The following is a 24,117-nucleotide window of genomic DNA, read 5'->3' on the forward strand; positions in this document are numbered from 1 at the left end:
CACCATGAAACTCCTGGTCTCTGGTTAGTAGTGCAACACTTTATGAATTATGCCTTCAGAGCTCCTGCGGCTTTCTAAGCACCAATAATTGTCTATTAAAGTTTGGAACCATCTCATCAAGCCAGGCCTCCATGGGAGTCTCTGTGCCGTACATAACTGTATTTTGCTCATATTCAAAGAAATATGTAAAATACAAAACCAGAAAAAAATTTTCTCAAGAATTGGGAGTAAAAAAAAAAAAATTGGGTTTGTTGTACAACCAGAAGATAACATTGATAAAGGAATCTTCTAAAGATTCAATCCCTGTACACATCAAAAACTTTTTCCAGTAAGGTGAAAATAAGGTATAACCTGCTGACTGGGGGGAAAAAAACATTTGAATTTGACAATGACATTTCAGACAAGGGTCTCATAATGAAAGTTTACAGAACCCTACAGGGTCTCCAAAAGGAAAAAGCTAATAACCCAATCACAACATGGGCAAGAGACATGGACTTTTCAGAAAGGAATTCAGATGGCCTACAGGCACATGAATAAATGCTCAAAATCACTGGCAATCAAAAAGATGCAAATCATCATCTCACCCTAGTAGCAGTAACAAAGTTTTACAGGATGACAAGCAATAAATGTTGAAGACGGTGTGGAGAGATAAGAACTCTCATACACTGCTGGCGCGATTGTAAAATAGTACAACCACTCTGGAAGGCAGTTTGGTGTTTACTCAAAACGTGGAATACAGAAATTCCCTATGGCCCAGCTATTCCCCTGCTAGGAATATACCAAAAAAAAAATTAGAACTGAGACACAAATGGAGATCTGTACACCAATATTCATAGCAGTATTAGTCACAATAGCAAGAACATGGAAACAGCCCAAATGTCCATCAACAAATGAGAAACAGATGAGAAATTGTGGTACATTTACACAATTGAATACTATGCAGTACTAAGGATATATGATTTCATAAAATATTATATAACATGGGAGAAGCTGGAGAACATTATACTGTGTAAACTAAATCTTATAGGAACAATTATACATAAGATCATTATTATAAAAATAGAAGGATAATTAATGAGGTGTAGATAAAAGTCCAAAGGAAGAAGGAGGGTTGGGGAGCTGAAGGGGAGTAGATCACAGGGTCAACGGGTTTGGTGAGCAGAGGAAGGGGGTAAAGGAACTAGGATAGAACTACTGGGGATCTGAAAAGAGGAGATAAGAGTGGACACAGATCAATGGTGATTAATTTTATAAAACATTTTATGGGAGTGACTGAAACCAATGTACATGAATAAAACACAACAGATTTGGGTTTGTGTTTCCCTTGTGTTACCATCCCTCCCTGCCAGGACAAGAGAGCTGACAGTGAGAAGCCATTGTTACTACTGAGCCACACAGTACCTGAATTCCCTGTAGTGAAGAGACTCCCATGTAGAGGAAAACTCCATAGAGTACTGGCATTGGAATAAACTGGAGACAGAACAGAAGAACCAGAAATTACATTTTGTTTCATGCATAGCCCCCTTAAAGACAACATAAAAGGAGACACTGTCACAAAAATAGCTACTGAATGTGTTCATTGCTATTGCCTTTGCTTGATTTAAAAGAAGAAGCAAAAGCAGAAGTTCACAATGATAAAAACCATGTAATCCTGAGATAACCACACTGAAAAGCACACTCTTGATGTGGTTAAATCCTAGGTCTAACACCTTACCCTCCATCGGGCCTTTTTTCTTCCATGAAGATGGGCAAACACAGACAGGCAGGCAGATACAAACACACAAGCACGTCTCTATTTCAGAACTTTCATATGTTTTATAATCATACAACCATCTCTTTAAGGATTTGATGTACTTGAAAATAAATTTTTAAAGTTTTCTTGTTTATTGACCATATGTTGTCAGAGAGGGCCTAATTTTTTAGAGGAAACGGTAATTTTATATATATAAATAACAAGTATAACTTTCCCATCTGTCAGCTTAAGTAATCATCACAGCAGCACCAAAAAGCAGAGAAATGAGGCCTATAAAATCAAGGTATGGCAAGTCTCAAAAATGGAGATCAAACTCGACTTGGTTTTTTACTGGCACTAAAGATTATTTCCAAACATAATTCCTTTCAGAATTAGAAAATCTCCCTTGCTTTTGATGTTGCTCAAACTCTAGAGTGAGTAGACCTCTCAATTTCGTGAAAACTTTGTAGAACTACAGAATATGTCCTAAAAGAGTCCTCTTGAGATGGTTACAAAAAGACCAGGTAATGGGGGGGGGGGTATGTGTGTGTGTGTGTGACACACACACACACACACACACCTCTCCCCTCCCTTCATGGTTATAAATCTAGACGAGTGGCAATCTTTGGTCTCCTCCAGTTGGTGCCAAAACCAGGGGTGGGAGAAGGAGTGGGACTAAGGGCAGAGATTGGGAAAGGGCAAGAGGTACAACAGAGGTGGAAAGGGGTTGGGACAGAAAGATGGATCAAAAATGTTTACCATCCCTTCCCATTACCGTCCTTCTCACCCAGGAAGCGCACTTGAAGTACAGACTACAGTGGTCCAAGAGTTGCCAAAAAGGAGAGAAGAGAATATGTTCCAGAATGGGTGAAGTTTAGAAATACAGCCAGGGAGCTTTCTTTTCCACCCCTATTTTCAGGTTCAGGGCTTTCTACTCATAAAATTGAAACTTTTTTTCATGTTCAAGGAATCTTCCATCTTTACAAAAACAAACAAAACAAAACACATCTCATGCCAGCCACTGCTCCTTTTTCTGTTGACACACTCAGCCCCTGGAACATGGCTTCTGTCCTGTCATTCCATGGAATCTGCTTTTGCCTTTACTCAGCCTTCATTTTTCTAGTCAACTCCACACAAATCTGTCCATGAAGCAACTCCCCTCAGTTTACTTTCCTGATACCACAACCTCCTCTTTCCCTCTTAGCTCTATGTTAATTCTTTCTGGGTCTTCTCTATTCAACCTTTTATAGCCACTCATGTCCTTGAGTAATCCCATCTACTTCCTTGGCTCTCCATAAAACATATATGCTGTTGACTCTCAAATTTGAATCTTTAGTCTTGAACCCTCCTGCACCATCTTTTCTCAGATGTCTCCAGAGAGTTCACTCAAAATTCAATCAAATGTCACTTCTCATAAAAAAAAAATACCTTCCTCCTTCATTCAATCTTCTCCTCTTAACATATGTATTAAACCCCACTTAGATGATCAAGTCAGAAATGTAGGAGACACATTATTCTATTGTCTTCACCATTAGTTAACCACCAAGACTTCTGAGTCTACATCCAAGATATATAGAAGTCAGGACTCTTTATACTACTACCAGCTTGCTTATCCAAACCTTATCTTTATCATCTAGAGTGATCTTTTAAAAATACAAATTGGATCAAATACTTCTGCTAAAATCCTTCGAAGGTAACCTTTACTATAGTGGGCAAAGTCTTGCATGGCCCACCCTGACACAATCACTAATCTCATCACTCTGTACTCTTGTCCTCTTCACTCAGGCCCCTTAAACTATGTTGTTATTGTTACTGATGATGATGTGTACCATAAAGTTGGAACTGATTCATAGGTGACCCTTCAGTGGGTTTTCAGAAGCAGTTAATCACACAGGAGGAGATGGCCCATCCTTCTCCTGTGAAGCAGCTGGTGGACTAAACTGTGTTTATGATTGCAGTGCAGCTTCTTGTCACGGGGCCACCACAGCTCCCTATATGGCCCTGATATTTCCTAGCACACAGGGGCTCCTTCCCAATTTGAAGTGTGAGCAAACTGCTTTACTTTTCTTTCTCCCCACAATCTATATGACTGGCTCTCGCTCTTGTAAAATGCCATGTCCTTAAAGAGGCCTATTCTGATCACTTTAACCAAAATATCCAAACCAAAACTCACTTCTGTTGTTTGTTGAGTACTATTGAGCCAGAACTGACCCATAGCTGACCCTCCAATGGTTTTTTGGAGGCTGTAAATCACATAGGAGGAAATTTTCCATCTTTCTTCCACAGACCAGCTGTGGATTTGAGCTGCCTGCCTTTGAGTTGGCACAACTCCCTACTGACAAGGTCACCAAAGCTCTGTCTGAAATTGTTATTGTTGTTATATGTTGTCAAGTCGGAACTGACTCATAGCTGACCCACCAGAGAGTTCTCAGAGGCAGGAAGTAGCACAGGAGGAGATTGCCTGACTTTCTTCTGTGGAGTTGCTGGTGGGTGTGAACTGTGTGGCTTTGGGTTGGCAGTGTAACTTTTTGCCACTAAACCACCAGAGCTCCCTAACTAAATGGTACCCCTTAATTATCTGTAGGTAGAATCTCAGAGTAGTTCAAATGTTTAAGTGGTTAACTACTAATTGAAAGATTGGAAGTTCAAATCCAACCAGAGGTATCTTGGAAGATAATCTTGGTCATTTGCTTTATAAAGGTCAGAGTCATTCGAAGCATAGTTCTACTCAGAAACACACAGAGTCACCATGAGTCAGAAGTGTAGTTCATAGCCAGTTTTGCTGCTAACCCAATGGTTGTACATATCTAGCAGTCTGAATCCACCAGGGGCTCCTCAGGAGAAAGATGAGCAGTCTACTCCTATTTTAATTTACAGGCTTGGAAACCTACCATGAGTCAGAATCAACTTGACAAAGTTAAGTTTTTAATTTGGTTTTTAGTTTTTAGTTTAGTTTTGGTTTGATTATTATCTAACACCATAGAGTATTACAGATCTCCTTTATATTATTTAATCACATTGTAATGATCATATTTGTTTTTTAACTATACATTATATATCTTGCCCTATGAGAATGAACTCTTTGAGGACAGAGATTTGGATACAAGTCTGGTGTACCACTGTGTTCCAAACATCTAACAGAATGTCTAGCATAAATTAGGCACGTGATATTTGTTGAACAAGTCCATCAATAAATACCTTTAACACAGTCGTCATGAAGACTGAGCAACCCATCAGCACAAAGATCATAAGACCTGTCACTCTTTGCTCTCGGATGCCCAGGAACTTGGGCTGTTCTCCTGGAGCAGAGCACTCAGATTCCAGCTTGAGGCTATTCACATGTGTGATGGACAAAACAGTTGCAGCCACGAACCAAGGAAGACCCATGATGGAGCAGACACCCAGCATGATGGCTACCATCAGCAGGTCCAGGTGGTAGCCACAGCCTTTCTGTGGAGAAACAGAGTATCTGTCACCAACAGCAGGATGACTATAGAAAGGTACAGCACAGTGTGCTAGGTGTTTCAGGCCCATAGCAGGGTGTATATGTAAGAAGGAAGGGGTCCATGTATCTCAAAGGAGACTTGCAGTCCCTCTTGGTTAGGAGAGAACAGAGAAGGAAAAGGGAAACCTTAGTCTGTCCTGGACATGTCAATGCCCATTCTTTATCCAAGGGCTTCCAGATTTCACCCTGGATCTCAACATTCAAAAATCCATTTTTCCCTGTCAGAGAAGTCAAAGTCCAAGCCACATCTTGACTATTCTAAATAACAGGTACTACAGAAGTTGGAAATATATTTCCTTATTGGATTCCTACAACCTTTACCAGATTCAGATGTTGCCTATTCCGAATAAGGGAAAAATAGAGGTAGAAGATATGAAGTCTCTCACTAATAAAATATTGGAATTCACTCATCCTCCCCTAGGATCCCTGGGCTCAAAATTCAGGCTGGGAACTGTTTTAATAAATATCAAAGGAGAATACCTGCCTCTAATTGACAATAGCCTAGACCTTGATGTGAACCATAGGAAAACAAATTGTGTAGCTATGTAACTCAGAGCATGTGTCTATATAGGGATTATCAGAAAGTCTGCTCATCTGTCTCCCTTCAGGTCTGAGAAGAAAATAATGAAATTTTTTGCTATCATTCTGCTGTGCTCCACTTTAGGCTCTTCTCCAAATCAATTTTTGTCATGAAGGGAATAGAAACTTCTTATGAGTTCCTTCCATAACCTCTTTTTGCCAAATTCTACAATTCTTAGTCTAGATGCTGTTATTCTTTAAAATAAAATTAACAAGTTGCTGCTATTAGTCCTTCTAGGTCAGAACCTCTTGTTACCTTGAGCTTGTGTTCTTTCCTGTTAATGATGACAGCTGTGATCTGTTGGTCCATGAATATTAAGATTGTGCAGAGAAGAGCTGGGATAATTGCAGCAATTACAGTCCACCAGGGATTAGGGCCAATGGGACTAATAATCCACCCCCGATCATCCCTTGTTGGCTGAAGAACAAACAAACGAGGGATTATTTTTGTATTTTAAATCAGTTTAGGGACATTATATCAAGCTGAATCACAATATCCACATTTCAGTTTTGAGCTAGAATCTTCATATACACACACATATAAGTGCACATGTACATGTACATACATATATATACATACTTACATATATATATATATATGTATGTAAGGTTCAGATCAGAAAGAGAGAGATTGACTCTGTATGTCCATCCTCTGGCACAGTTAAACATCTATTATTAATTTTCTATATATGAATATATATATATATATATTCATTTCCTGTGGAAGGTGCTTCCTTCCCATCTATTCTCCAAACTTGTGTGCAGAGAAAGCAATTTTATCTCAACAGTAATCTTTTTTTAAAAAAAATTTAGACATTCAAATAGAAATGTAAATTTCTTCATGTTTCTCTTCTGGGTGGCTAGTTCACAGGCCCAAAAGGCCTCTCTGGTAATCCGATCTATCTGCAGCTCTATGAGAAGATAGACAGGCAAGGTTCCCTATGACTCACTCACAGCTTCTGAAAGGCAATGGAGGGTCAGCTCTGACTCAGTTCCAACTTGATGGCAATGAGACTTTTGTGGTTGGCTTTTATTGGTAGTGGGTTTTGGGTTTGGTATTTTGTTGGGGTTTTTTTGTTGTTGTTTGGTGGGGTTGGGGGAGGGTGAGAGTTCTCTTCCAGAAGCCATATTATAAGGAACTCATTTTTACTCATTAATAATAGTGCTAATTTTCAGATTGGATCTTAGAAGCTGAGGATCCACGTGGTATTAACAGAAACGAAGAAAGAAAATTTCTTCTCTGCTTCCTGAAAGCAAGATCTATCAAGTGCAGCATTTTCTTTGCCATTCTCCCATTTCTCTTTTTATCTTTCTCTGGTCTCCCAGATGCCTCTTCCAGATGTCCCAGAACTCAGTGCCTTCTGACTTCTCTTCAGCCCACTCATCAGGATACCTCCCCAAGGACTGAACAATGCTTCCAAATTACCTATTTTTGCATTAAAATCCATTCTTCCTGCAGGGATGACCTCATCTAGGCATTAGAAAGCTGACTGTGACCATTCACACAAAGGTGAGAGTTATTATATTTTTCAAAAGGGTGTTTATTAACCCATAAATTAATTTTTTATTTTTTGCTTCTGATGCGAATATTTTCCACCCAGCCCAGGTGAGTGAGCACGCAGGCCCAGGTGGCCCAGGAAGGAAAGTGGGGTGTGGGGCCTGCTGGAGAGGTGTTTCTCAGCGACCGACCCCTATAAGGGGCTTAACCCATAAATTTATAGGTGATGACATTTTAGCAAATTTGGTAAAATGAAATGTAAATTTTTCAGGCAATATGGGAAAAGGTATTTTTAACCAGAATTACTTCAGGGAGAAAGTGAAAGATTGGAAAGCAAAGCCAAAGGCCAGGTATACCGGGCATCTACAAGGCAGAGACTGCCTTCATTTTGTCTTCTCTCCAGCAACTTTAGCTTTTTATTTTGTGATTCCCAGCATCACCGAGTATGTCTAAGTTTCTCTCCTCATGTCAGAGGAATCTATGGGACTGAGCTCAGTTTTACCCCTTTCTAAATTTACTCAATTCATGACCACAAATTAAAGTAGATTTGGAGTTCTTACCACTGATCATGTGTCTTTTAGTATTATGTTGTTATATACTGTCAAGTCAGAACTAACTCACATATGACCCATCAGTGGTTTTTCAGAGGGAGTATACTGCATGGGAGAAGACTGTACATCTTTCTCCCACTGAGCCACTGATGGATTTGAATGATGGGCCTTTGGTTTGGCTCTGCAACTTCTTAATACTAAGCCACCAAAGCTAAAAAAAAATACCATAGATGCACTGTTGTTGGGTGCCATCAAGCTGACAATTCTTAGCAACTTTATGAACAACAAATCTGAACCTTGCCATACCCTACTTTATCTTCACAGCCTCTGATATACTCAAGCCCACTGTCACTGTCACTACATCAAGCCATCTTATTGAGTGTCTTCTTTTTCTCTAATGCTCAACTTTTCCCAGCATGCCATCTGTCTTTTTCTAAAAACTGCCCCCTTTTGACAACAGGCTTCCAGTATGTGGGATGAAGTTTCACCAACCTTGCCTCTAAAGAGTACCTAGTACCCTGATTATGCTTCTTCCAGACATATTTGTTTGTTTGTTGGCAGTCCATGGGATATTCAATACTCACTTATTCTTCTTTTGTCATTCTTATTCATTGTCCATCTTTCAAATGCTTAAGTAGTAACAGAAAATACCATTACTTGGATCATATGCACCTTTAAATTGACATCATTCATCTTTAGCACTCTGGATAGGTCCTTGAGAGCAGATTTTCTCAATGCAACACATCTTTGGATTTTGCTGTTATCAGGGGTATTTATTATGGATCCAAATAAAATTATATCATTGACCACTCCAGTATTTTTTCCATCTACCATGATGTTGTCTATTGGCTCAGTGGTGAGGATTTTTGTTTTCTTGTTATTGAGAAGTAATCCAAATTGAAGGCAAGACTCTTTATTCAGCAGCAAGAGTTTCATGACCTCTTTTATCAAGCCAGGTTGTATCACTGGCATAATTCAGGCTGTTGATGGGTCTTCCTCCAACCCTGATGCCACTCTCTTCTTCATACAGTCAACTTTCTTTAGTTATTTCCTCCACTTCCGTAATAGCTTGCCTCCAGAAACCCTGTGAACCTGGAGAGAGGATGAAAGGCACCCAAGTGTCGAGGTCTCTCCTTCATAGGGTCGCTATGAGTCGCCTGCAACTCGACGGCACTTAACAACAACAACAACATAAAGAAAGGATACAACTCAAATGCATAATTTTCCTGATTTTAAATCATGCAGTGTTCTCTCGTTCTATTCTAATGACTACTTATTTGTCTATGCATAAGTTCCACATGAGCACAATAAAGTATTCTGGGATTCCCATTCTTTTTAAAAAAAGAACACAAAATTCTTAAATTGTGATTTTAACAAAAGTTTACAGAAAAGTTAAATTTTATTCATTCACTGTTGCACATTTTACCCCCTCTCTCTTTTCCATCCCCCTCCTCCAGTTAATTTTATCCATATTTGTTTATTGTTGCACAGTTAACCTCCCCTCCCAACCACCCTCAGTTCTCTTTGCAACTTGCCTCTTATTCTGGGCTACTGTCATATGTTCTTCTTAATGTTAGCTATAATTTGTTACAATTTATTCAGATGCCTTTGCATAGTAAACCAACAACCATAAACATCTTTTGGGTATGCTCTTCTTTTCCTTGTCCATCCACAGTGATAGCCCTTGTTCCATGGCCTCTTCTGGATCCAGCTTAAATTTCTGGCAGTTCTCTTTTCCAGATGTTTTTAAATAATGTTCAGCAAGATTTTACCTGCATATGTTATTAATAATATTCTTTGATAATTTCTACACTCTGTTGCATCACTTTTTTTTTAACAGGAACATATATGGATTCATTTCCTAAATAACATGCCTCTGGAAATCCTGTGAACTTTGATAAGTGTCGATAGTTGTAGAGGAGTTTCAAGCCTTTTATTCATAGGGTCACTATGAGTGGTGCTCAACTCAAAGGCAATCAACAACAGTCAGTGAGCCAGGTAGCTTACAATGATTACAGGTTCACCACAACAAGATAGAGGTAAATAATCCAATTGAAAAATGGGCAAAGAATATGAACAAACACTTCACCAAAGAAGACATTCAGATGGCTAACAAGCACATGAAGAAATGTTCAAAATCCCTAGCTCTAAGAGAGATGCAAATCAAAACAACTATGAGATATCATCTCACCCTATTCAGAATAGCAAAATTTAACAGAACAGCAAGCAACAAATCCTGGCAAGGTTGTGGAGAAACTGGAACCCTTATTCACTGTTGGTGGGAGTGTAAAATGGTATAACCACTGTGGAAGGCAGCATGCCACTTTCTCAAAAAGTTGCAAATACAGATACCATTTGATCCAGCAATTCCAATATTGGGAATAAACCCCAAAGAGATCACAACTGATACCCAAGCAGATATATGCACACCCATGTTTATCATGGCCTTGTTCACAATAGCAAGGAGTTGGAAACAACCCAAGTGCTCATCAACAAACAAATGGATAGAGAAGCTGTGGTATATTCACACAATGGAATACTATGCTGCATTGAAACAAGGAACTCATGCAATAATTATTCAAAATGGGTGAGCCTGGAGAACATTATGCTGAGTGAAATATCTCAGGCACAAAAGGACAAATATTGTATGGTGACACAGCTGTAAAACAGGACTGACCTAGAGGTTGGGGGGAGACTGAGAAAGTTGGGTTCAATAATGTATACTGCATTGAAACAGATGAGGGAGAAAACTGTTGGATTAGGTATTTTTGTCATGATGGGAGCCCAGAGTGAAGGCTTGCATAGTGGAGTGAACCTGGGGAGAGGGATTGTAAAACAATGAAAAAAATTTTCTGTTACTTTTTCAAGAGGGTAATGTACTGGGAGGGAGGGTTTGGAGGGGAGAAAAGTGCAACAATGAATGAATGGAAATCCAAAGTCTGCAAATTTTCATTGAAATAATAAATTTTTTTAAAAAGATTACATGTCCACAGCAACCACAAGTTACCTCAGTACATCAATCTGGTAGACTTGGCAATATATAATAACAATAACTACAGAGAATTGATGCCTTTTTATTGTGATGTTGGGGAAGAGTACTGAATATACTATGGATAGAAAAAAAAATTTATAGGAAGTGCAGTTATGGTGCTCTTTGGAGGCAGGGATGGTGAGGCTTCGTCTCACAGACTTTGGACATTTTGTCAGGAGGGGCCTGTCCTTGGAAAAATATATCATGCTGGGAAAGGTGGAGGGTCAGGATAAGAAAGGAAGACCCTCAACACAATGGACTGATACAGTGATTGTAACAATGGAGCCAAATATGCTGGAAATCATATAGACGGTACTACACAGAGCAGGGTTTAGATCTGTTGTTCACATGGTTGCGATAAGCCTTAGTTGATTCAAAAGGTGCCTAAGAGTAATAACAGCGGGATTGTTGGATCAAATGGTATTGCTAATCCTAACTTTTTATGGAAATGTCAAACTACTTCTCTAGTGCCTTGGTAATTGTGCCATTCTACATTCCCATCAACAATATTTACTCACATCCTACATGAGCCCACCTCATTAGTATGTGACTATAGTTAGTATTCTGACTGTGCTCCAGCCAGAGCACATTTTGCCCAGGCGTTCCAATGGTAACCCAGTGTATCCTAAATCTATTTAAAGGCAGCACAATTTGGTTTCAATGTGGGCGGTTAAAAGGGATTTATAAATAAAAATATAAATTTTTTTAAAAAAAGATTACATGTTGTTGTTGCTATGTGCTGGTGAGTCAGAGCTGATTCATAGCTGACACTCTCCAATGGGTTTTCAGAGGCAATAAATTGCATGGGAAGTCATTGCCTATCTTTCCTGCCACAGAACGGCTGGTGGATTCGAACCACTCGACTTCAAATTGGTGGTGCAGCTTCTTATCACTAGGCCACCAGAGTTCCCTATAGAGTACATAGAGGTATATAAATGAAAATGCAATGCCAGAGGCCTCAGGTCCCAGATAAGGTAAGATCTTCAGCTCCTCTCCCCTCAGCAATGTGAGGGGACTGATCCTTGTGAGGAGGGTCTGAGTTCTTTAGCTTTTCATCCTTTCACAGTGCTCTTATCTCATTTATGTTCAATGGAAATACCATTAACAAGACTTGTTCAAGGACTCGCTCACATTAACACAGTATTTATAGACAGGAGATTAGGGAATTTCCCCACCCAACATCCTGGTACTGTTGTTGTGTGGACCAACCAGTAACTGACCCTCAGGCAGGTTTTCAGAGACAGTAAATCGCAGGGGAGACTGCTCATCCTGTGGAGCAGATGACAGACTTAAACCACATGCCTTTGGGATTGCTGTGCAGCTTCTTCTCACGGCCACTGAGTCAGAAATAGACTCATAGTTGACACTACAGGAGGTTTTTGGAGGCTGTAAACTGTACATCAGGAGAATGCCCATCTTTCACCCAAGGAGCTGCTGGCAGATTTCAATCCTCAAGGGGTGTCACTTTTGGGTTAGCAACACAATTCCTTATGGACTATGGCACCAGAGGTCATTGACTCTCTCCAAAATCCTAAAGAGCAATGAAGTCTGTTTGATGACTAAGGTATGCTTGATCCAAGCCTTTACAATTGCTTCCTATACATCTAAAAATTGGACAGTGAATAAGGAAGGACTAAAGACGAAGAATCAATGCCTTTGAGTTTTGGTGCTGGAAAAAAGTACTGAATATCCCATGAACTGCCAAAAGAACAACAAGTAAGTCTGTTTTAGAGGAAGAACTACGGGCATGATCCTTAGAGGCAAAGATGGTAGAACATCATCTCATATACTTTGGACTAGTCTTTGGGGAAACAAGCCATGCTTGGAAAAGTGGAGGGTCAGCAAAAGAGAGGAAGACCCTCAACAAGAGGGATCGTCACAGTGACTGCAACAACGGGCTGTGGCATGTCAGGGATGGTAAGGATGGCGCAGGGCAGGGTCTGGGTCCACTGATCATAGGGTTGCTATGAGTGCAGTAAACTGGACAGCACCTAATAACAGTAATAACAACAACAATCCCCCCATTTAGGCCAATCCCAGATGAATCCCTCCTCTTCATGAATAACTATGATGATCTTTTCCATTTGTTAGATTAACTCTTAAAACTCCATCCTTTTCCATAGCACGGTATCTTCCCCTACTCAGTCTTTTTTAAAAAATCACTTCTACTCCCTCCTGTGTTTGGTAAGACTCGCTTGTGTTGCTCTGTTCCCTCCATGTCTTCCTGTTCTCCAATGATTAGAAATTTCTTTTCCTAATAAATTCTCTACTTGCATGTTAAGTTTGTTCCTTTAATAATTATTCTTATCTAGAATCTATACCCTTATTTACATATACTTATGTAATTGCACACATCCTGTTTCAAACATTCGTCTCTTAAAACAACAAATGGTGTTAATGTAACAAATAGTGCTTTCCATTAAACAACCTTAATATTTCTGTTCCATGTTTAGCCAAGGCTGAAGAGTTTGCTTTTCTAAATAAAAATCTATTACCATTGAGTTGGAACTGACTCATGGCTGACCTTCCAGCTGATTTTTTTGTTTATTTTTCTAGCTGGTTTTTAGAGGCTATAAATCACACAGGAGATTGGCCACCTTTCTCTCAAGGAGTTACTGGTGGATTTTAACCACCAGAGAAATTAGCAGCACAACTCCCCACAGACTAGGCCACCAGAGCTCCAAGCTTTTCTGAACAGCAAGCCATAACAACAAGAACTATATTTGGAAGATTGGAAAACTCATCTCATGATTGATTATGGTATGGGAAGGCCTTTGGAATCAGTCTTTGAGACTACAAATACTCCGAGATTGGTTTACCTTGAACACACTGGGAACTTGAAGCTTCGGTGATGGAACTCCAATCAAAAAATCAATAATCACCATTGTGAAGATGGTAAGGAAAACAGCAAAGTCGCTCACCATGGAGCGCACCTGGCATAAGAGAAAAATTGAAAAGTGTTTTGGTTAAAAAAGGCAGAAGAAAAGACTGCAAGGTTAATAGGTTTTCAAAATCCTGAGGAGAATGTTTTGATTGTATAGTTGAGTTAATGTAAGCTCATTAAACAAGAATTTATTCATATATACAAATCAATGAAAGTGTAGCTATAATAGAATAAATTGTGTGCTCTGATAAACACTTCTGTAACTCATAGCTAAATGCAGAGCCTCTGAAGAGTTCCATTTGAGCATTTAGGTCTAACTTTAGGCTTTAGTCCTAGTAACTTGGGAAAAGGATTCTTGGACCAGTGATGATTCAATTGGACCAGAGAAGAACCCTGGCATTGCAACCAATGAATAAGATAGAAAACTAACTTTCTATAATAATCTATAGTAATGTGAAGCCACTATTGTATACCATAGGCAAAAAGAACTTTCTCTCAACCCAGCAGTAATGTCATTAACCTTCTTATCAAGTTAACACTCCTTTGTTGGCATTGTTCTTGTTAAATTCCATGAAGTAAACCACAATTCATAGCAACTCTATGAACAACAGATCAAAGCTTTGGCTGATCCTGTGCCGTCCCCACGATCTCCACCAAGCTCAAGCCTGTTGTAGCAGTCACTGTGGCAATCAACTTGTTTAGGATCTTGTATTCTTTCACTAATTCTATATTTTCCCAAAATGATGTCTTCATCCAAAAACTGGTCCCTCCTGGCAACGTGATCAAACAATATGAGATGAAGTTTCATCATTCTTGCCTCCACGTAGCACCTGGATTATACTTACTCCAAGATAGAGTGTTGGGGTTGGGTTTTTGTTGTTTTTTTTTTCCTTTGGCAGTCCCCATGCATGAGATATTCAATATGCTTTGCCAATATAATTTTTCAAGGCATCAATTCTTCTTTGGTCTTTTTTATTCACTGTTCAACTTTTATATGCATATTTAGCAAATGACAATCCTATGGCTTGGGACAGGTGCACCTTAGTCTTTAAAATGATAGTCCTGCACTTTAGCACTTTAAAGAGGTTCTTTGTTGTTGTTATGTGCTGTTGAGTCACTTGCAACTCACAGCGACACTATGTACAAAAGCCCTAAATCCTGCTCTATCCTGTGTCAACCTCACTGTCTCTGACACACTTACTCCCATCACCCCAATCACTGATTCAATTCATTTCATCAAGGTTCTTCCTCTCCTTGCACTGTCCCTCCACTCTCCCAAACATGATGTCCCTCTCCAAGGACTGGTCCCTCCTTGCAACATGTCCAAAGTATGTCACACGAAGTTTCAGAATCCTTGCCTCTAAGGAGCAGCCCGGTTTCACCCTTTCCAGAACAAACCTGTTTGTTCTCCTGGCAGTCCATGGTATAGTCAACACTCTTCTCCTGCACCACAGCTCAAAGGCATCAATTCTCTACCATTCCTAGTCACTGTCCAACTCTCTGATGCATAGCACAGAAATGTGAAGACTAGAGCCTGCAAAAGGTGCACCTTAGTCTCCAGCCTGATGTCGTTGCTCTTCAGTACTGTGGAGAGGTCGCTGACAGCTGACTTGCCCAATGCAATTCATCTCTTGATTTCCTGGCTGCTGGTACCAAGAATTTAGATTGTGGAGCCAAGCAAACTAAAACTGTTAACTCTCTCAATCTCTTCACCATCCATACTGATGCTGCCAACTGGTCCAGTGGTGAGAATCTTTGTTTTCTTGATGTTGAGCTTCAATCCATATTGAAGGCTGCCGTCCTTGACCTTCTGCAGCAAGAACTTCAGGTCCTCCTCAGTTTCAGCAAGCATGGTTGTGTCATCTGCATCATGCAGGATGTTGATAGATCTTCCACCAATACTGACGCCACATTCCTCCTTGTATAACCCAGCATCCCAGATGATCTGTTCATACAGATTGAAAAGGTATAGAGACAGAATACATCTCTGGCGGACCCCCGCACCACCACCCAATTTTGAACCATGCAGTCTCTCCTTGCTCTGTTCTGATGACTGCCTCTTGGTCCAAGTATAGGTTTTGCATAAGCACAAGCAAATGTTCTGGGATTCCCATTCTTCTCCGAGTCAGCCATAGCTTGTTGTGATCCACACAAATGCTTCATTGTCAATGAAGCACAGATAGACAGGTCCTTACAGAAGATTTTTCCAATGCAACACATCTTTTGATTTCTTAACTGCTACTGCTATGGATGCTGATTGCTGATTCAAGTAAAACAAAAGTGTTAACAACTTCAATCTTTTCTCCAACTATCATGATATTGCCTGTTGGTCCAGTGGTGAGGATTTCTGTTGTCTTGATGATGAGGTTGTATCCATAATGAAGGCTTTAGTCTCTATCTTCTTTAATGTTTAAAGTCTTCTTAACTTTCTATAAATAAGGTTGTGTCACCTGCATAATGCAAGTTTGTTGATGAGTCTTCCTCCAATCCTGATATTTGTTCAGCACACAGACTGAATAGAAATGAAGGAGGGATACAAACTTGATGCACACTTTTTCTGAATTTTAAGTCATGCTGTATTCTTTTGTGCTGTTCAAATGACCTCTTCTTGGTCTCTTGTACATGTTTCACATGAGTACAATTAAGAATCACCATTCTTCTTGATGTTATCCATATGAACTATATAGTTAAATGCTGTTGTATAGTCAAGGAAACATTTTTCTGGTATTCTCTGTTTCCAGTCTAGATTCAATGCTAACTTTATGTTGTTATGTGCCATCATGTTGACCCTCCAGAGAGTTTTTAGAGGCTATAAATCATGAGAAGGATATGGTCCATCTTTCTTCCACAGAGCAGCTAATAAATCTGAACTGTGCCTTTCAGGTAGCAGTGAAACTCCTTATCATTAGGTCACAAATGTCTTTAATGTTAACTTAGTAACCAGTTAAATACTTGGATACCATGAACACTTGTATTCATTAAGAAAGAAATTTTTAAGAATCTGTAAAATCTCAGAATCAGTTCTTCAATTACTTTCTGTAAAGACACTCATTCCAATTGTAATTTAATTTTACATTCTAATTTAATTTTATAATTATATTATGAAACTCTGGAACATCATATTAATTGAGGACATTTGAGATTTATTTTTAACAATTATAACTAGCCTACTTCGAGTAATTTGGTTTTAGAAATGAAATTATCTCCCTTCATGGATATAGAATGACTGCTCAGGATGCACCTTAAATTTCAATTTCTTACCATTTTGATTGTTTTTTAACATCAGCATTTTATTAGGGATTCCCATGTGATTTAAGACTTGCTTTCAGAGGACTGTTCCAGTTACAGTTTAATCTCTCTCTCTCAATGCCATCAAGTCAGTTCGAACCCGCCTGCAGGTTTCCAAGATTGTAAATCACACAATAGGAGGAGACCAGACATCTTTCTTCTATAGAGCAGCTAGTGCATTCGAACCTTTGGATTAGCAGAGCAACTCTTTGCAGACTATGCCACCAGGATTCTCTATATGCTATTGTTACAAACCATGGAGTTGACTACAACTCTTTGCAAGCCTATGAACACTAGATTGAAACCTTCCCCTATCCTGTGCCATCTGTGGGATCTCTGACATGCTTGAGCTAACTGTTCCAGTCACTGTGCCAATCCATCTTGTTGGTCTTCCTTTCTTTCTCTGAACCACCACCTGCTCTAACATAGTTTACTATTGCTTTACTAAGTGTCTTGTCTAACAAATGCCCAGTGTGTTCTCTAATCAGAGATAGAAGAAAATATACCCAGCTCTACAAAGTATCACTAGTTCCTTGACTTTCCTTTGAAACTTGATGTTTCCAGCTCCCCTTCCACGTTTTAGTAGTTCTCCAGTAGCATTTCTCTTTTCTGAACTCCTTGAACATTTTTCTCTCAGTTTGGTTAACTATATACTACTCTCTCATGTAAAAGCTTGGTTTCTTACACTTTTAGCATGTTGCTAGGAGAGGCTAATCCTTGGAAAGGACTTCATGCATGCAAAGATGGAGGGTCAGCAATAGAGAGGAAGACCTCCAATGAGATGGGTAGACTCAGTGACTACGGCAATGGGCTCAGTGTGTCAGAGATGATGAGGATGCACAGGATAGGACAGAGTTCAGGTCTGTAGTCAAGGGTTGCTATGAGTCATATTGGACTTGACATCTTACAACAATGTGTAGCATTGATGGAGCTCTGCTGGCTTTGTTTGTAAGGAATTACACTGCCAATTCAAAGATAGGTGGTTTGAATCTACCAAGTGATCCACAGGAGAAAGATGGGCAATTTCTTCGCACACAATTCACAGTCTGAACTACTGAAAGTTCAGCTTTGAGTCAGCTCTGACTTGAAAGCACATAACAACATATAGCATCTAATTGTTTCATGTGTCTTCCCTTTTTAGTGGTGGCAGATATCAGGTTCTAAACTACATTTGCCTTACACTTCCTCCATGGCACTTAACCAAGGCCTGGGCAAGTAATGGCCACTTGGGCTCAGTGAGGACTAAGCAAGTGTCATATATGTTTTATAGTATATATCTGATCAACTCACCTATCCACACACATCCTTCTGTGAATGTACCCAAATGAGGCCTTGTTGTTGTTATGTGACATTGAGTCAACTACAACTCATAGTGACCCTATGCACAATAGCTCTGAACTCTGTTCTATCCTGAGCCAATGTGACTGCCTCTGATACACTACTCCCATTTCCCTAGTTTACCGTGTCAATCCATCTCAACTGGGGTCTTCCTCTCTTGCTCTGTTCCTCTGCCCTTCCAAGCATGATGTCCCTCTGTAAGGCCTGGTTCCTTCTGACAACATGCCCAAAATATGTGAGATGGAGCCTCAAAATTCTTGCCTCCAAGAAGCAACTTGGTTTCACCCTCTTCAGGACAGACTTGTTAGTTCTCTTTGCAGTCCATGGTATGTTCAATATTCTTCTCCAGCACCACAGCTCAAAGGCATCAATTCTTCTGTCATCTTTAGTCACTGTTTAGCTCTCTGATGCATAGCAAGTAACTGTGAAAATCATGGCCTGGATCAGGCACACCTTACCCTCTAGATTGACACTGTTGCTTTTCAGCGCCCTGGAGAGGTCCCTGACAGCAGATTTTCCTAAAGTAATTCACCTTTTGATTTCCTGACTGTGAGCAAGCTGTAATTATTAACAATCTCAATCTTTTATCCATCTATCATGGTGTTGCCAAATGAACCAGTGCTGAGAATCTTTGTTTTCTTGATGCTGAGCTTTAGTCCATATTGTTTTAGGCTTTCCTTAGTTGAACCAAGCAAGGTGTGTCATCTGCATAACGCAGGTTATTGGTGAGTCTTCCTCCAATCCTGATGCCACATTCCTCCCTCATAGAACCCAGCCCCCTGAAAGATATGTTCTGAACATAGATAGAAAAGATATTTATGAGGATCCAAGGTGAGGAGCAGAGGGGTGGGGGGGTGGGAATTAATCATAGGGTCTCAGAATTTGATGGGGGGAGAGGAAGGAAATGAGAAAGATCCAATGTGAAAAATAATGTATACAAACTTTGTAAATAAACCAGTATAAAATAAAATTTAAAAAATAAAAAGAAATGATATGGAGACAGAATACATCCTTGACACATCTTTCCTGATTTTGAACCATGTAGTATTTCCTTGTGTTTTTCTGACAACTGTCCCCTGGGCCCAAGGAAAGGTTTTACATCAGTACAATCAGGTGTTTTATTTGAAAACATTTTTTTCTTCCTGATTTTGGCTACTTTTTAAAAGGTTGATCTCTGAATCACCTCACATTTAGCCTCTAATTTTGCTCTGCCAGAACCAGCAGAAACCCTGATCACCATACAACATCATCTGCATCAGAGAAAGGATGTTGAGGCTTCAAGCAGTTGTGCAAAATAAATCAGGATCATGCTGGCTGCTCCTGTCAATGTGACTAGTGAGTTTAAAGTACTGCAACAGTTATCTCTGAGGGAAGACTCTGAGGTCCTCCTATAGTATCTTAACATTATCACCCTAGTTGACTATGCTCCAGGGTCAGCTCTAGCTACTGTATGATAAGTGTGCCACCTTTCTGGAAATGAAATTTAATAGTATTCTGGAAGTGAGAGTTAATCACTTTTAGAAAATACTATTGCCTTAAACTCAACAACATTTAAACCAAAAGGTGATTAATTTTATAAAACACAATGTGTGGGAATGATTATATTAAATACAACATCAAAGAAGGAAAGTGGGGGGGGGGAATCTGCATAAAAATAAACTTATTAAAAAAAGGAAATAAAGGAAAAGGTGATGGTTGAACAACATGATTAACATAATTATTGTCATTGATTTGTACATGTGAAAACTACTGAAATGTCAAATATTTTGTTACATATATATTTACCACGATATTTTTTTAAAAGTAAAGCATGAACCCTTGAATAAGTATCATGCTCCTAAATTGCAGGGGAGGGGAGGAGGGTGGCAGTGAGCTCTGTGTGTGTAAGTATTAGCTCCTTGTTCCAAACCACACATCTATGACAGGGATTGACAAATGCTAGAAGAGAAAGCCATCCTGTGGCTCATTAGGACATGTAGAGTTCTCTAACCAGCAAGAAAACAGCATGAAAGGCTCTATTATTTTAGAATTTTAACACAGAAGAAGCTAATGCCTAGCCAGCACTCTCTGATAAATATGTGGATTTGGGTTAGTTATTCATGACCAGCTACCTACTCTGGTTGGGAAATAGCGGCTTGTTTTGAATGTCTTCAAGGTGCTGGAGAGGATAAAGGTAGTGAAAAAGAGAATGCAGGACCAAAAGAGTACATCAGGGGTGTAGGGTCCGTGCTGGCCACATGCAGTTCCCATGAACTCTCCATGCATCTCCTGGCATTCCTGGAGGAACAGACATTTTGAATGATTAAGGACAAGTACAGGAAATAAACAGTTGCTGTCTTCTGACACCACTGTCCACCATCATCCTATAGTTGCTGGGGAATGCAGGCTGTCAGTAGAACTGCAGGCTCCCTGCAATGTGGGACTCTCACTTGAACAGGCTCATTCCATGTATGGTGATCATTTATGGTTCTAATTAAGACACTTTTGATAATAAAACCAGAATTTTCTGGAGGAAATGCTATTTCCCAGGTTCTGAAAGGGCCCTAAAATTTTTGTAATATTTTTATTAAAGAAATTTCAAACTTAAATATTCTTCTAGTGCCACAAAAAAAATTCCTGCTTTCTGCCTGCAAGGTTTCATGCCCATGTATAGTTAGCGCAGGGCCACTGGGTAAGGTGTGTAAGACAGCTAAGAGATAGGTTATTTTCCTTTCCCTTTCTATACAAGATAATTTACTAATGGCAAAAGAAAGCCTGTTAAAATTATCAAAAGCAAACAAACTTTATTTCTGAAAACACCAGGGCTTGTCAAAGAATTACCCGACTTTTTCTATATAGAAGTTCTTAGGCCCAGTAGTCACAATGGTAGGGTATCTGGTAGCTTCCAGACTTACACGAACAGTCAGGTTGGCCCAGTTTATCTGCGTTGCCACGATGTCATGGTCCTTCCAGAACTGTAGAGTGTGATTGTTTGGATTCTCTGGGGGGGTACATCTACAGCTGAAGGAAATAAAAAAAACAACCCTTGAAAGCAATTAAATAGTAAATGATGTTATCTATGACTGGGTTAAAAACTGTGGGAGTTTGGGTTATTTCTCCTGCTTTTGCCCACTTGAGATCCCTGAGATTGCTATGGGTGGAGGTCCATCCACAAATCCAAACACACTCTGTTTACTAGTCTGCCGTAACTAATAGGAGGAAATCAGTGAAAGAAAAGACAGAGTAATGATAGGCAAGGCCCAATGATGATTTTATAATACAATGATTTTCTAAAACACAATGCATGAGAATGACTATATGAAACACAATGTGAATTAAGAATAGTATGAAACACCATGTATATGAACTTTTCAAGCTAACCAATTTTTTTTTTAAAGCCAACAAACACCCCCACACACAATGTATGGAAATGATAATGTGAAACACAGTGTGAATGGAGGAATGCATGAAACAGAAGGTATGTAACTAAGGACAATGTATAGACTTCTGAATGCAAACCAATACAATTTTTTTTTAAAAAAAAAGCAATAGGGAAAGCCTTAAAATTGTACATTTTAGGTTTAAGAAATTATTTCCATACATAAAATTATTCAACTGCTGGGGAAATTCTAGCTTCACATCAGCACTATATGAATTAACATAAACTGCAATATGAAAAACATCAACTTGAGCTTAGTCACAAGATGAGTAATTTGAATCCACCATCTATTTCTGGGGTGAGGGTGGGGAAATGGGCAATCTCCTCTCTCGCAATTTACAGCCTCTGAAAATCCTCTGGAAGGTTAGCAATGAGTCGGTTGCAATTCAGTGGCAATGAGCTTTTGAGATCCACATCCAAAGTCTATTCATTCCAAGGTTAATAATTTTCCTGTTTTCTCTCTCTAAAATAATAACTTCTGGCAAGCTCTGGTGGCCTAATGGCAAGAAGCTGCAACTGCAATCTCAGAGATGTGTGGTTTGAATCCACCAGATGCTCTGCTGGAGAAGGAGGAACAATTTCCTCCTGTACCAGTCAGATCTGATTTGACGGTACACACACACACACACACACACACACAAATAACGAAATAAACGAAATTTTAAAAAAATAAAATTAAAATAATAGCTTCTTGAGGACAGATCCTCTGTCATTTTTACCACTACAGTACTTGGTACATAATAAATGCTTAATAAATACTTGTTTAATTATTTCATTTTAATGAATGGTGAAAAGAAATCAAAGAATAAACTTTACAGAATTCAGGATTCCAATATGGATTAGTTAACCATGGGGCTTTGAAATTATAATTCCTAATGGTTTTTCAGTATAGTAATATAATTTTTTATATTTTCATTTCCCCCATTAAGCCTGGTTTTGAAAAGCTTAATGGATGAATAACCAGAACAATCAACAGCGTATTTGTGGATGATTGACAGATGCCTCCAGGGTGTGTGTTCTCCCCTCCTAGGCAGTTTCAGTTTTAAATTACTCACTTCCCACCCAGATCCTCTACATTAGAACTGTACAGCAGAAGAGAGGGAACTTTGTGTTCAGAGCTAACAGAAGAAGGCCTTTAGTCATAATTTGGAGACTATTACTTCAGAGGAGAAATAATTTATAGGACCAGATGCTAGTAGATAATTAAAAAGCATACCAGATATTGGATTTTCCTTCTCATCTACTTCAAATTATATTGAACACACAGAGAAAAACCAAATACTTAGAATTGAAATGTAGGTTAGTAAGTAATTTTCTAGCTATGAGCCCTCTGGATCTATAAGGAATTATTAATAATACAGAGCTGCCTCCAGAATATATATTTTCAGGATAACAGAGTCCATTCAGTCACTTGAGAATATGGTCCAAGGTCTTAGAAGTTCTCCTAATTACAAACTCAAATTCTCCCTGTTACACTTGCAACTACTTTTGTTTCAATGCCTGCAGCCAAGAGATGCTCTGGAAAACATTTCTTGAGTTTTGAGTTCTACTCTTTTAAAAAAAAACCTTTATTTTGGTTTGCATATAAAATTCATATACATTGTGTGTCACACATTCCTTAATCTGAGTTTCACTCTTTATCCTTAGCTTCATGAATTTTGATAGTTCTCTTCTGTCAAGCCTCCATGTCTCCTCATCCCTTTTTGAATTCTGTTACGTAGTTGTTGTTGTTGTTGTTAAATGCCGTCGAGTTGTAGATGATTCATAGCGACTCTATGAACAAAAACCCTGAACACTTGTATAACTTCCATCATTTCTCCATGTTCATAGAGTTTCCAGAGACAAGCTACTTTGGAAGTGGATGCCACTGCTTCCAATCTGTTACCTAGAGGACTAATAATTTAACAGAAGCCACAAACACTTCCTGATATATTAGATCAACAATTAATCTCAGGCCCTTTGGTATTTAAAAACACAAAACCCAAAAAAAGCCCTTAAACACAAGCAGAAAGCATACTTACTAATAGAGGCTAAGCTGGTCCAGCTGGCTGTGCCTATGGATGGGGAAGGACTCTGCCAGGTGAATCAACTTCTCTATGGCTTCATAGATGAAAATAATGCAAATCAGGGAGGCAAATGCTTCTTCAGTGAAGCGGGTAATGTAACAGACAAGAGAACTGGCATCAGTTGCCACAAGGACAATACATAAGAAGGCGGTCCACAGTCCAATGCAAGCTCTCAAGGAGAGGTATGAGAGAGCATAGTCTCTGAAACAAAACCAAAGTTCATAAAC

The 24,117-nt window shown here is 39.3% G+C and overlaps 1 protein-coding gene across 1 annotated transcript in view; it reads right to left on the bottom strand.

Moving 5' to 3' along the window:
• Nucleotides 1–24,117, bottom strand: part of SLC4A8 (solute carrier family 4, sodium bicarbonate cotransporter, member 8) — a 116,767-nt gene that overhangs the window by 4,011 nt on the left and 88,639 nt on the right. Inside the window, exons 14-20 of the mRNA XM_006900214.1 lie at nucleotides 23,846–24,091; nucleotides 21,301–21,406; nucleotides 20,522–20,683; nucleotides 13,716–13,829; nucleotides 6,073–6,234; nucleotides 4,931–5,182; nucleotides 1,402–1,470 (exon numbers count right to left, since the gene is read on the bottom strand). Of these exons, the coding sequence (XP_006900276.1) occupies nucleotides 1,402–1,470; nucleotides 4,931–5,182; nucleotides 6,073–6,234; nucleotides 13,716–13,829; nucleotides 20,522–20,683; nucleotides 21,301–21,406; nucleotides 23,846–24,091 (1,111 nt within the window). The remainder of the gene's footprint in view (nucleotides 1–1,401; nucleotides 1,471–4,930; nucleotides 5,183–6,072; nucleotides 6,235–13,715; nucleotides 13,830–20,521; nucleotides 20,684–21,300; nucleotides 21,407–23,845; nucleotides 24,092–24,117) is intronic.

Source organism: Elephantulus edwardii, unplaced genomic scaffold (assembly GCF_000299155.1).
Source record: "Elephantulus edwardii isolate Elephantulus edwardi_28Jun2011 unplaced genomic scaffold, EleEdw1.0 scaffold00278, whole genome shotgun sequence".
Lineage (NCBI taxonomy): Eukaryota > Metazoa > Chordata > Mammalia > Macroscelidea > Macroscelididae > Elephantulus > Elephantulus edwardii.